Raw genomic sequence first — 13,972 nt, 5'->3', positions numbered from 1 at the left:
GTTGTATTTAGTTTAGTTTCGGACAAATATGTTTTGACAAAAAAATTCAACATGGGAACAGTAGATATCTCATTTCTGGTTTTATCATCCAACCATGATCCAACATGCTATGTAACATATTTAAACTGGTCGAAAGGTATTTAAAAGTCTCCGAAGTCCCTGTTAAATTCATATTTGTTAGAATGGCACATTGTTTTATCTTTGTTACCCCTTTCCGCAGAAAAGTTATTAGCTTGTTTGTTTGCCGAAACAACAATAAAAATACTTATAGATTTTAGGTTACTTTTGTTGACACTAAATAAAAAGGTGGAACTGAAAATAATTTAGTTGAAAAACTAGAAATATATATTCATTGAAGAAAGTTTAAACTTTAAAATATTTAAATAGGAGCCAAATAAATTGAAATACTTTGGAGGAAAAATATTATAACACAATAATTAGTATTTAACATAGTTGAGTTACAACATTTAAAAGTGATGCAAATGATGCAAGATGATTGGTCAATTACCCAGAACAAATTGAAATAAATGCGCATAAATTTCATGCTTGACCAGTCAGCATGACATGGAATCCAATGTTTTATTATTCGTCTAGTCATATATTGTCTAGAGGTAACAAGCTAAACTAATCTATAGTCAAACTTTTGAAATAGAATCTGATAAGCCTTGATTGCATTGTTTTAAAGTTCAGTACATCAATTTAATTAAATAGTTAATACACTTGAGAGAATGCATAAACCTATTGTTAGATTAGATATACTTTATTGCAACAGGAGCCAATAGTTTTGCAATATCATGCTCCAAATATTATAACTAGTTAATATTTTTTTCTCAGCTAAATCTGCTTCTTGGCAGTATTGACTCTTATAGAATAGATAATAAGGTAGCTTGGTTCAAACTTGGACGCAACACAACAGCTTAGGTTCAACGCAATGTGACAAAAAATGTGATGTGCCCATATATGGAAATGAAGATGTATATACATACATATCACTACCATATTTGGGCATATCACTATCGTATTTGGGCACATCACACTAGTTTGATAGCGTAGATAGAGCTTAAGTTGTTGATCAAAAACAAGCGACAGTTTGGATTATCCATCGTGATTGTTCAAATTAATTGCCGCATGCTTACGTCCTTGCGTTAACTCCAAGTGGGGACTAAGTTTGTAACAGATAAACAAAATACAGTGGTTTAACCTATATTTATTAGTTTTCCAGAAAATTGTAAATGAGAATTTACAATTTAAAAGTGGGTTGGTACCAAAGAAAATGTGATGTGCCCATATATGGACATGATGATCGCATATCACTACCATATTTGGGCATATCACTACCATATTTGGGCATATCACTACCATATTTGGGCATATCACTACCATATTTGGGCATATCACTACCATATTTGGGCTTATCATTACTATATTAGTCAGATGTTTTACTTTACTCACTTCTCCTTCCCATCCTTGTATTGTTCCTGTCATTATATCATACTCCATTTCTTTTCTTTTCCTGAGTTGTTTACAAAATTTCTAAAAAGAAAAGTAATTATTTAATAATGTAAAATATAAAATAGTTATAGCATCATCAAGGTGTATAATACACTAGCATTTATTTTATGACCTTGGTTTACATTTGTGTGAGATCTTGTACATGATTGGTAATAGGTTAGTGGCATAAAATACAGTATTCTAAATTCTGTCCACACTATCAAACTAGTTTGACCAAAAAAAAGTGTGTTGTGCCCAAATATGGTAGTAATATGACATCATCATGTCCATATACAGTATGGTCACATTACATGTCACATACAGTTTGATATTGTAGACAGAGATTTACATTAACTAATAATTAAAAATAAATGAAATAATTGTTAAACTCACAGCTATATCTGTGTAGACAGAAACCGCCGTCGTCACGTCAATCCTGTCAGACTGGCCAACCTATAAATCAAAAGGAAATTCATTTGACATGGAGAGAGAGAAGAACATGAAAAAAAGGCACATACTGTATGTGATTGATAAACATTACAAAGTAAAAGAAATTATTGAAAGTTGTGGCTAAATTATACTAGGAATAGGAAATACAATAAACGTGACTATGTCGAATATGAATGGTTAATGTGAATTATTTCATAAGATAGTTGAATATAGTATAGTTTGTATGGCTTATGAGTTTGGTCACATGAAGGTCACTATTATAATTACTTATTTATGATATTATACATTTTTATTGCACAATACTTTGGTCAATGCATTACTAATGCATTCTGAGTATAATCTAAGTTTATCCAAATGTTGTGCCCAAAGACTATACTTGGGAAGATATAAAGATACAGTATAAACTTTTCTCTCCTCTGTCTTAAGCTCTGTCTACAGTATCAAATTTTATGTGATGTGCCCATTTATGGTAGTGATATTATGTCATTATGTCTATATATGGGCACATCTCATTTATTTGTTACACATAAAGTTTGATGGTGTAGACAGAGCTTAAGTTTGTTCAAATTTTGTTTGTACCAGACCTATAGTAGGACTTTACTTGGTAAGATATTGTATATAATATCGAATGAAATACAAAAAATATATAAATTTCTCTGCTCCATCTTGGAGATAACTTTGAATAAATTGAATAAAATTTAATTGAATTACGGAATAAGGTCAAGAGAAAAATATACAATAAGGTCATCGACCTTCAAATGCGTGTTTTATATATCACTTACTGCTGTATGTCTTTCTAGTTCTCTTAATGCGTTTGTATACTGGTCCATCCATCGGAAGGGATTACTCAAACCTGTTGTTAAATTCATCAGTGATTCTCCCTTGCTTTCCATATATTTTCCAAGCTCATCCCTAGAATTTAATGAAATAATTGAATATAAAATATTTGTTTATTTAAAGTTCTGTTTACACTATCAAACTTTATGTGACAAAAAAATGTGCCCATATATGGACATGATGATGTCATATCACTACTATATTTAAGCATATCACTACCATATTTGGGCACACCACACTTTTTTTTTGTCAAACTAGTTTATATAGTGTAGACAGGGCTTTAAACCTTCACAATTTTAAAGAAATAAAGGAAATAGAGGGCAGTAGATACTTTTTTTGGTAATAAATTAAACAATTTACAACCATGAAACAATAAATCAAAAACACAAAGGTCTTTATTTCAAAATCTATCACTAATGACAAGAAGCGGTGTATGTTTTATTACATATTTGTTCAAAAGTTATTACAGTAGTCCTAATGTCGGAATTGAACAAACAATCAACTGTTTCTAACTCTGTAAATTTTTCTCTTGTGTCATCCCATGGAGGTATTCATACCTCCATGGTCATCCAGAGCAGTAGACCGAGCACAAGATGTTGTAAGATTTATTGACGTACAGATAGCACATTAAATCAACAGGAGCAAAAGCTATCAGGAATTTAGGATATAAAATGATGGCTCACATTCAATTAGATTGTCATTATATCAACCTATCCTAAAGCATAAACAACATTTCAAAAGATTTTTGCAGAATTCTCTTTCAAAAAGTAGAACATAAATGTAAATTGGGCAGATTTAAACTTTATGTGCCCATATATGGACATGATGATGTGACGTCACTACTATATTTGGGCATATCCCTACCATATTTGGGCAAATCACACTTTTTTTTGGTCAAACTAGTTTTATAGTGTAGACAGAGCTTAATACTAGTTAAGGAATAATTCGAAAAAAAGACTCATTAGTATAGTAGATTGCTGTTTAAGATAATTCTACCGTAGTTTTTTGCCATAATACGCTAGTACAGAATGATAACTTGTTGCCTTGATTTTTCATTTTATCAGATCTAACTAGCCCACATACATGTAAGTACAGTAGCCCAAAACATGTTACAAATAAAACAAATTTTATTCTTTCTACAGATCTCTTTATGTAGAGCTACCACCAAATGGTTCTCTTTTCTGTCCACACCACAAGGGCTAAGATGTACCAGAACACTGGGGGTAAACCTTACTCTAGCATCAGGACTATGGTTGAGGAGAGCCTTATACCTTGGATTTGGTTTGAACTACCCCTGGTTTAACTTCTCGGCTACTGTATACCGGGTTATCGCTAAATTTGAATGTGGCTGAAATGATTAAAAACTATTTTACCCATGTTGCGTAAGTACAGCAACTGCTTTGGGATGATTTGCACAATAAGTTGAATAGATAGCCTTGTAGTCAGCTGCTGCTTTGATAAAACACTGTCCTATTCGTTGTTTTGTGTCTGATCTGAAAGAAAAGCAATGCGGCACAAATTAGAATGTAGCAATAGAACATGACAGTATTATTAATGTTCAAACAAATAAAACAACTGGTGTTCGGGACACCTTTATTCAGGGGAATCCCTTAGTATTAAGGAAAAACTTTTTTTGTGAAACGAGGCAATACATGTTAAGGGGACGTTTGCTGTGACTAGAAGAATACATGTTAATCTCTGTCTGCACTATCAAATGTATGTGACAAAAAAATGTGATGTCCCATATATGGACATGATGATGTCATATCACTACAATATTTGTGCATATCACTTCCATATATGGGCACATCACATTTTTTTTGTCACATAAAATTTGATAGTGTGGAGCTTTAGCTATTTGCTATTTGTTTATTTAAATACACTATTTTTTTTTATATGAATTATTTTTGTTTTTTTTAATGATAAAAACTACAAAAACAGTTTAACACAAAAAATCAAAGAACCAGTACTTAAAAAAATTTCATGCAGCATTTAAATAAAATAGATATGAAAATTACAATTAAAATTGGAAAATACAATACTGTATATTAAAACAAGGTGTAGCACATGCAACACTGTTCACAATATGAATCAACATCCTGTTCACGTGCTAGCCGATTATCATTACTGTATCTGTAACTTTCCTATTATCATTAGGGTGTCACATGTGATCACATGTGACTGTATTTACCTAAAGCTCTGTCTACACTGTCAAACTGCCCATATATGGACACGATGTTGTCATACCAATACCATATTTGGGCACATCACACTTTCTTTGTCAAACTAGTTTAATAGTGTAGACAGAGCTTTAGATACTGGACAGACGGTGGAGACACAGTTACACTACAGAATTTGGTGCATTTGATTTTTTTGGTGAGCACAATTTGTTCACAATCAGCATGTACAGTACAATGCCTTGCTCACTATGAGAATGTACTTAACATAGTAAATTCAAGCTTAGTGGGTATTTAAGTTTGGTCGGTGTACTTAGTGTAATACTAATAGAAGATTTTTTTTTTTCTTAATGGAATAGTCTAACTGTTAAATAAACTAAATCAAATCAGCTCAGCAAATTCTAAAAACCTATTTTTTCTGACAAAGTCATAAAAAAAAAATCATGGTCTATTTATTAGTGACTAGCTTACCTGGATGAACCGGCGTAGGCCTTTTTCCCTTCAAGGGGAGAACATAACCAAAAAGTAAAAATTTAAATTTTCTCATCTGAAATACCACAACACAACTATTAATCAACTCAGAATTCTACGCTCATTTTCTGAACCAATGGAGTTGAATGCTTTTGTGCAGTAAAGCAGAATTTAGCCTGGGCATTACTTAAAGTGTGTCAGTAGTGATGGCAAAATGTTGCTTTAAAATTAGGTGCATTTAATTTTCGTTTAAACTGAGCAGGTTCTCAACTCAACTAAAAGCAAATATTTGATGGCGTGGAAGACAATTCAATGATTTCCTCTGTTGTTGCAACTGCCTTTAAGTGGCACAATAGAATTTGGGATCCCTGGGTATACAACCAATGCGAATACAACAATTCTGGTCTTCTTAAGCTCTGTCCACACTATCAAACTTTATGTGAAAAAAACAGTGATATATATATTTATGGACATGATGATGTCATATCATTACCACCATATTTAAGCATATCACTACCATATTTGGGCACATCACTTTTTTTTTGTCAAACTAGTTTGATAGTATAGACAGAGCTGAAGAGGATTAAACCAAGTCAAATTTTTTTTTTTTTTTTCCCGGTTTCTAGTTTGGTTTGAGTTGAGTTTAGGATTAGGCCGCATTTAGTAAATTCTGTTTAGCTGCATAAATACAAAAGTATAGAATTTGAGGTGAAGTAGTCATGCTGTGGCCTAAAATGTGATGCACTAGGAATTTAAAAAATCTATTGGTAGAAAAGACGAGAAAACGCTAAAAATGCAAGTGGTAAGGGAGCTTATGTACAACGTATAACACAGCATGCCACAATGTTGACAATAACCAAATAAACATTTTACAACTAAAATACAAATAAACTTTGACTGCTGATAACGATTAAGGATAAAGAAAAGACCATTATATTTACCGTACTGACGCGGGTATAAGCCCATACTCGGGTATAAGCCCACCCCCGACTTTTGACTAATTTTCATGAAAAATGAGGCACTCGGGTATAAGCCCACCCATTAATTCGAAGATCAACAGTGCGTGTCGTAATACATTATTTTGTATTTGGCGACGTCCATACACCGAATACACCTACCTTTGATCATAACCAAGCTAGGCTAATATACGCTAGGCCATATGAGGCCTAGCGGTCCTGTTTTGTTTACACTCCATCGCGGTCGAAGATCGCTTCACACACGACGCTACAAGTCGCCAAAACGGGAAAACCACTATTTGGTATCGGCTGCCATAAACAAGCTTATTAAATTTCTTTGGTACATTTCTATTTAACGAACATTGTATACTTGCTTTTCTGCTTGATAAATTCTTGTTAAATTGATGTTTAAAATAAGATATTCTACGATATTAATTACACGAACTATAAACTTAATTTTCCGACACTCTACACCTCGTGTATTTAGAGTCAACGTCGTACACGTGAGGGCGCTCGCTCGCATGGTGGAATACACAGTGTACATGTGCTGTTTTTGACGATCTGCATTTTTGGATCCTCGGGTATAAGCCCACCCCCCAAACTTGACGTGATTTCATGTTCGAGGGGGGTGGGCTTATACCCGCGTCAGTACGGTATATATAAGCATAGGAAAATGATTGATTTTGATCTTTTTAGAACTTATGGTAATTTTGGAATGTTTCTGGTAAATTTATTCTAAATCTTTTTAGTCTAATTTTTTTTTGCCACTACATTTTAACTAAATTTTAGAGAAAATTAGGTAGACACACTGTAATAGCATAGGTCAGAAATATCTTGACTAAGGTTTAAATTTTACTTTTCTTGCACCAATAAACAAATTAATATCAATCAGGCTGATCTTTCTAGAAAAAATGCTTTCATGTGCAAAAACCCTGTTGTGCTACAATATTGGAAAAATAGTTTTGTACATTGATATTGGAAGGGGTGAACACTAAAGCTCTGTCTACACTATTAAACGTTATGTGGAAAAAAATGCAATGTGCCCATATATGGATATGATGACATCATATCAGTACCATATAAGTTTTATAGTGTGAACAGAGCTTATATATAATAAAAATATATAAAATAATGATACAAAAAGCTTGATATGAATAGACTTACTTTCTTCTCATCTTTCGAGAGACTATAACTCTGTAAGCAAAATGTAATTACAGGTTCTTTTGTTTTACTTGTGCATTATATGAGTTGAATAGAGAATAATTATTAAGCACCTTACTCTAAATTCTCACTCCTGAGGACGATCAAACCCTATTGATTGAAATGTCGAGGAACTCAACAGTTCTTTTCAGAACTAATGTACTATCAATAATATATCAACACTCTACTAATATTATCATCTTCATCATCTTAAACACTAATAGTTGTTAGACATTGTGCGTCTCACTTGTGTTCACCACTCAGTACGTTTATCAGAAAGCATGTGAAAGGTTTTCTTTCCTTTTTGAGGTTTGTCATCCATGTTTTTTTGTGGTTTTCCTTTTGGTCTTTCGCTGAGACTAATACTATACAGTCTCAAAACTAACCATCATTTCAATTTGTTTTTTAATTTGTCCAGTTTAGCATGTACAGTACAGGGTATTCCAGTTGTAATAGAATTCATATGTTTGTAATCTATATCTAATGTAAACTAACCAGAATACATATTTATTTTAATATCCAAGTACCAATGTTGGATTTTATTATTATCCTCTTTATTTCTAAATTATACAAAAATACTGACCAGGTTTACAACTAGTGGCCAAATTTTGTGTAAAAAAAAACAATATTGCCAAAAAAATGTATGTATAAAAACCTAGACAGCACATAAAGAATTTATATTGCATTTTACTTACAGTGCGTTTTCTTCGATAACTTTCTTGAGTGATTGATGGAAGGGCAAGAACTTGTCGATGTTGCCTTTTAAAGTGGCATATTCAACTGGGCTTAGCCTACACAACCAAGTAAAAAGAACAAGAATTAGCAAACAGTATATGAATGGAAACGATATGGTAGAGGCATGGACCTATAAACTAGGTCCATGGTAGAGGGGTGCTCAAAGAATTTTAACAGTTTATTAATGCCCTCCTTCTGGAGAGCATGGGCTATTGTTGGTTTATCCAGGTAGGCTAGGCACGAAATAGATCTTTCTGAGAACATATGTTAGTCACACATTAATTTTGGAGTTTGTTTTAATTCTCTAGGAGTTGATTTTTTATGTGTTTACCCAAGCATAAATGACACAATTATGTAACAGAAAAATAAATGAATAAAGTTATGACTTACTTCTCTGTAGCTTCTAACGGTTTTAAAATATTTGTCAATAAATTTTGTATATCATTATAATGTTGCTTCTCAGTTTCAATTAAACTTTCTATGACCTGCAAGAAAGAAAAAACAATTATTCATAAAATAAAACAAAAATCATATCAATATTATTTCAATTTTCAAAATTAGGAAAACTTACATATTTTTTTTGGCACCTTCTGTAAGATAAACACGGCCCCATAAATCCAGTAATATGGTGGTCTTTTAAGCATCAGATTTTAAGATTAGAATATTTAAATTTAAGTACAGTATGCAAGACTCCACGCTGATTATGACCAGATATTGAATTCAAAATCATTTACCAAAACTTCAACAAGATGCAGTTTCAATTTAAAACCAGTATTAAGATCTTTCAAATTCAAGTATACTAGATACTCATGCTGAATTTTCCAATATATTCAATTCAAAATCAAAAAGCACAATGGTTTGGGTCTGAAGCAATAGAAACCTTGTTAAAACCGACAATCAAGAGCGGAATAAAGCCAATGAATCCGACGCTTACAATGTTTTAATGAGATGATGTAAACAAGTTATTGTGAGCCAGCTGTAGGCTGAGCTAGCTATGCATTCTTTAGTACAACATCTGTCTTCCTATTAATCCTTTACACAGGCCTAAGAAATGTTAGCATTACACTCGCTAAGGTTCATTTGCAATCGGGATAATTTTATTCCGTGCACGCTTCGTACATCTAGTAAATTATGTACGAGTACAATACAAAGGATTTTAGTTGTCACAAAACTATCAATTTCAAATCTAATATTTACATTATTTTATCATTATTTTCTCAAAAAAATATTGTAATGAGTTCACAATGTTTAAGCATTAAGTATAAATACTTTGTTCTACCTGATTTAATTCATTAAGTTTAGAAATGGAATTTTGATGTTTATACTGTACCTGAGCATGGTACTGCGATTTTTCTTCGTTCGATGAGGGCGACGCTCCTTTGTTGGCTGAATTCGTTGATCCTGGAGATCCTGTAAAGAAAAGAATACTATGTTTAAACAGTTCAGATACTAATAATATTATATATCCAAAACCCAACTTTTCATTTCCAACCTATAAGTATTTCTACTCTCTACTTTATTGTAAAAAATATAGTACTAATAGATTAAGAAATTCATTCACCCACAACAACCATGTACTGTAATACAGGTACTATTTCATTTTAATCTCTAAGTTTTGATCTAATTGTTTTATTTTGTATATCAATAGAAGATAATGAAAAGAATGAATAAAATGGTTCCTTGTGCAATACATAATGTTTTAATTGTTTTTAGGTTTTGTCTGTTTTTTATAATTTGTATACTGTATTATTTATAGCATCACGAAAAAAAACCCAATAAATATGATATCTCTATCATATTATAAATCTTGTATCTTGTATTGTACTGTAACTGTACCACTTTAGTAAATAAAACTATCATAATGCTGTAGTTTGATTTATTAATAATCTGTTGTCTCCCGTGACTCATCAATCTCACATTTATCATCTCTCTTTCTAGTTTAAGGGCCTGTTTCTATAGAGCAGAGAATACGGTTTTGAATACCGTTCTTTTCAAGAACCGTTTTTTCTTGCCAGCAGAAATGGGTCCCCACAAAAAACCACAAAAAAGAACCGATCTTAAAAACGGTTTCAAAAACCCCAATTGATTGCGGTCTCGATCGCAAAGAACCGTTCTGAAACCGGTTTCCGCGGAGCAATTTTTAGCTGCAACACAATCGCGGTCTCAATTTGACCCCAAAACTGAACTCTGCAGTCTGCTGCACTGGGATGATTGCGGTCAACTCGCAGTCAAACTCGCGCGATAGGACCTAGGCCTAAGTCATTTTTATTTCTCTAGATAGTGAGTATTTTATTTAACTAAAAAATGTTGACCGATGCTATTACGAGGTTCGTAAAAAATATGTGAAGGAAAGAAGATGAGGGGACTTGTCGGGAGTCGGAAGAAAGACTCGCGTATAATTAATAGGCCTACATGTTTTTAAGAATATTGTAAAGCGTGTGAAAAATAGACGAGTTCAACTTGACAATATCAGAGGGTGCAACGTAGGCCTACCTATACTTTAACCAAGGACCACAATAACGTTTCAGGTAATAATTCCCCCTTCTATGATGAAATGGATGCTATTTCTTGGGGATCGCGCTATGCGAAAAAAAGTAAACATGACCTCGATCAAATCGCACTTCCGCCTAACGAACTGCATTGTGGTGTATATAATGACGTCATTCATAACGAACGCACATGGACGGAACCGGTTTTATTGGAGTAAAAATTGAGCTGCAACGCGATCTTTATTTATAAACAACAGCCGAAACCGGTTTCCAAAAAACCGTTCTTTTTTTATTTTTCAATAGAAACAGGCCCTAAGTGTACAGTAGTTTAAGTGTACAGTAGTTTAAGTGTACAGTAGTTTAAGCATGGTTTCAAAATTCTACTGTATCTGGTCTTGATTTGATATGAAGAAAGTCAAATTATTTATACAATATTAAAATATACACATAAAGATGAACCACATCAAAAATAAGGATGAAAAGTTTAAAGATATATTGTCCCCTACAACATTGGGTTTTTTTTCCAATTTTTTTTAATATGCCATTTTAATGTCACATAATAGTTATTCACTTTGACCAAAAACTGGATCGAACCAACATTTTTTTCCTGAAAAAAATTAATTTGAAAGCAAAAAATACTTTAGACAATGGTTTTTGGTTAAAATTAACCGTTTCTTTTGTCTTTTTAAGTAAAATAATTTTCTACAGAAGTGAATAACTTTATTAAACCTGCAAAATGACCTTATTTCAAAGTCTGATTTTATCAATCTTTATTTTTCATGTTTTTGGGGACAATACATCTTTAAATAAATTAGTTTGTTATGATACAATTCCAGCTGAACTCATTATTATAGAATTCAACACCTTCTTACTGCCTAGTCTTCATTTTTCCAGACAATTAACCAGAAAGCAATTTCCTACTCAACACCCGAGTTCTTTTAATGAATAGTGTATAATTATAAATAAACAAACATTATGGAATATTCCCAAAGGCTATGACGATGAACGAACGCTTCACAAGGTATATGTTTCATTCAACAAGATAGTGATATTCTTTACCAAAAGAGAATTGACTTGAAGATGATTATGATGCAAGAAAATGAAAAGTTTTATTCTAAAGCTCTGTCCATGGTCTATACCAGCGGTCTACACTAATAAAGTGTGTGTGACAAAAAAGTGTGATGGGCCAAAATATGGTAGCAATATTCCCAAATATGGTAGTTATATGACATCATCATGTCCATATAATGGGCACATCACATTTATTTGTCACATAAAGTTTGTGAACAGAGCTTTAGTTGGAAAGTCAGAAGAATCAGATGATGAATTTTCTCCCAAAAACATAATCAGGACATGTAGTGTAGTTTTAACAAAGTTAATCATTTCCATAAAAAAAACCCCCGAAAAATGTTTTCCCTTAAATAAAATGACAAAATAAACAGTTAAATGCAACCCAAAACACATGGAGGAGCAGCCCAAAACACACGGAGGAGCAGCCCAAAACACATGGAGGAGCAGCCCAAAACACACGGAGGAGCAGCCCAAAACACACGGAGGAGCAGCCCAAAACACATGGAGGAGCAGCCCAAAACACATGGAGGAGCAGCCCAAAACACATGGAGGAGCAGCCAAAAACACATGGAGGAGCAGCCCAAAACACACGGAGGAGCAGCCCAAAACACATGGAGGAGCAGGTGAAACCTACAACTTGGCATCTATACAACTAATGCAAAAATGTCTAAATAATATAATATAAATAAGGAGGTTTAATTCATACAAAAATGACAGACCTGACTTCTTGGAAACTATCTATGACTAATAATTTAAACACATTTCAAGTACAAAGGTGATCACAAAGCTGAAATTAATTATAAATTAGTTACTAAACCTCTAAATATATATTTGTATAAATATTGAAGGCAAATATACTGTATATTTAAACCAAGGTGGAAACAATTGGTTTTTATCAATATCAATTGTGATGACGAAATTCAACATATCCAACAATATATATAAATCGTACATATTTAAATGCAAACCAACACAAAAAGATGAATTTTTAGTTGAATACCCCAAGGTGAAAATGGTACAGTCTAGTGGGATCATCCCAATGATGTACCATTAATTTTTATTTAAAAATGTAATCATAACTCCAAAAACTATGAAGAAGTCCTCTTTTCTAATCCTTGCTTTTTTAAAGTCAGAAGTCCATTAGTTTTTGGTAGTCGGTAAGTTGATTAAACTTTAATATAAATTCAGACTTACTTTCATAATAGAATGATGAGCGTTTGTCTCCTGTGTTGGTGTTTACACATAAACAACTAGGCCTAGGTATTCTACGTATAATCCACATAGATGACTCCTCTTATAGCAGTAGTCTTAAGCATTCAAAAGGAACTAGGCATTTATAAACATCTCAAAGATGGTTTTTAAATTCACTCAAATTAAAACAGTGTTGTCTACAGTACTTGTTTATTCCAATGGAGGCTTAGCTCCAAAATAGGATTGTACACCCAACTGCTTGAACCCTCGGAATATGATAGCTGCAGTCAGCTGCCAGAGGTATGCTACTAGTGTAGTAGGCCTACAATCCTAGACAACACCTCAGCCAAGAAGAAGATTCCAGTGCAGTAACCATGAAACATCCAGTAAAACACAAAGATAATATTTCTCAAAGCACAAGGGTGATAAATTTGTTTGACTCGTTCACCGAACTCCATTAAAAGTGGAAGTATTTTTTTTAAAACATCCTTATGAGTTATTATGGTGTAATAATGATTTGAGAGCCAAGCAGAGGACCAATCATGACTAACTCTCAGATGGGTATGTTTAGAATTTAAACAAGCATCGTTGTTTAACAGTTGTTAATAATACAAATCATATCAGAAGAGATAACGTTTGTCTGTCTGTTGATGTCACTCAAAAAATATCTGCTACTGTTTCAAATGTTATCAGCAACCAATGAAGGAGATAAGGTATGTTTATTTTACAACATGAACTGCCAACCACTTAAAATACAAATTGATAAAAGCTGACATAAATAAAACAAAAATGAACTCAACAAACATTAAACGCTCTACTTCTTGCAAAAACAAACTTTATAATAAACATTCAACAATTTATTTTGAGAGTCAACCAGACCAGAAAACCGATAGATAACATTTCT

General features: G+C 32.7%; 1 protein-coding gene across 4 annotated transcripts in view; it reads right to left on the bottom strand.

Annotated features, from left to right (window-relative positions):
- Positions 1-13,972, bottom strand: part of LOC140049554 (rho guanine nucleotide exchange factor 6-like) — a 43,469-nt gene that overhangs the window by 17,641 nt on the left and 11,856 nt on the right. For 3 of the 4 annotated variants that reach the window (XM_072094454.1, XM_072094456.1, XM_072094458.1), the window contains exons 3-10: positions 9,648-9,727; positions 8,708-8,802; positions 8,278-8,373; positions 7,547-7,576; positions 4,152-4,271; positions 2,724-2,853; positions 1,885-1,944; positions 1,453-1,533 (exon numbers count right to left, since the gene is read on the bottom strand). In XM_072094454.1, coding sequence (XP_071950555.1) covers positions 1,453-1,533; positions 1,885-1,944; positions 2,724-2,853; positions 4,152-4,271; positions 7,547-7,576; positions 8,278-8,373; positions 8,708-8,802; positions 9,648-9,727 — 692 coding nt within the window. The remainder of the gene's footprint in view (positions 1-1,452; positions 1,534-1,884; positions 1,945-2,723; positions 2,854-4,151; positions 4,272-7,546; positions 7,577-8,277; positions 8,374-8,707; positions 8,803-9,647; positions 9,728-13,972) is intronic. The other variant, XM_072094455.1, reaches the window with a different exon arrangement.

The sequence above is a fragment of the Antedon mediterranea genome, chromosome 5 (assembly GCF_964355755.1).
Source record: "Antedon mediterranea chromosome 5, ecAntMedi1.1, whole genome shotgun sequence".
Classification (NCBI taxonomy): domain Eukaryota; kingdom Metazoa; phylum Echinodermata; class Crinoidea; order Comatulida; family Antedonidae; genus Antedon; species Antedon mediterranea.
The sequence above is the reverse complement of the archived record's forward strand: the minus strand, read 5'-3'. Positions and strand labels throughout refer to the sequence as shown.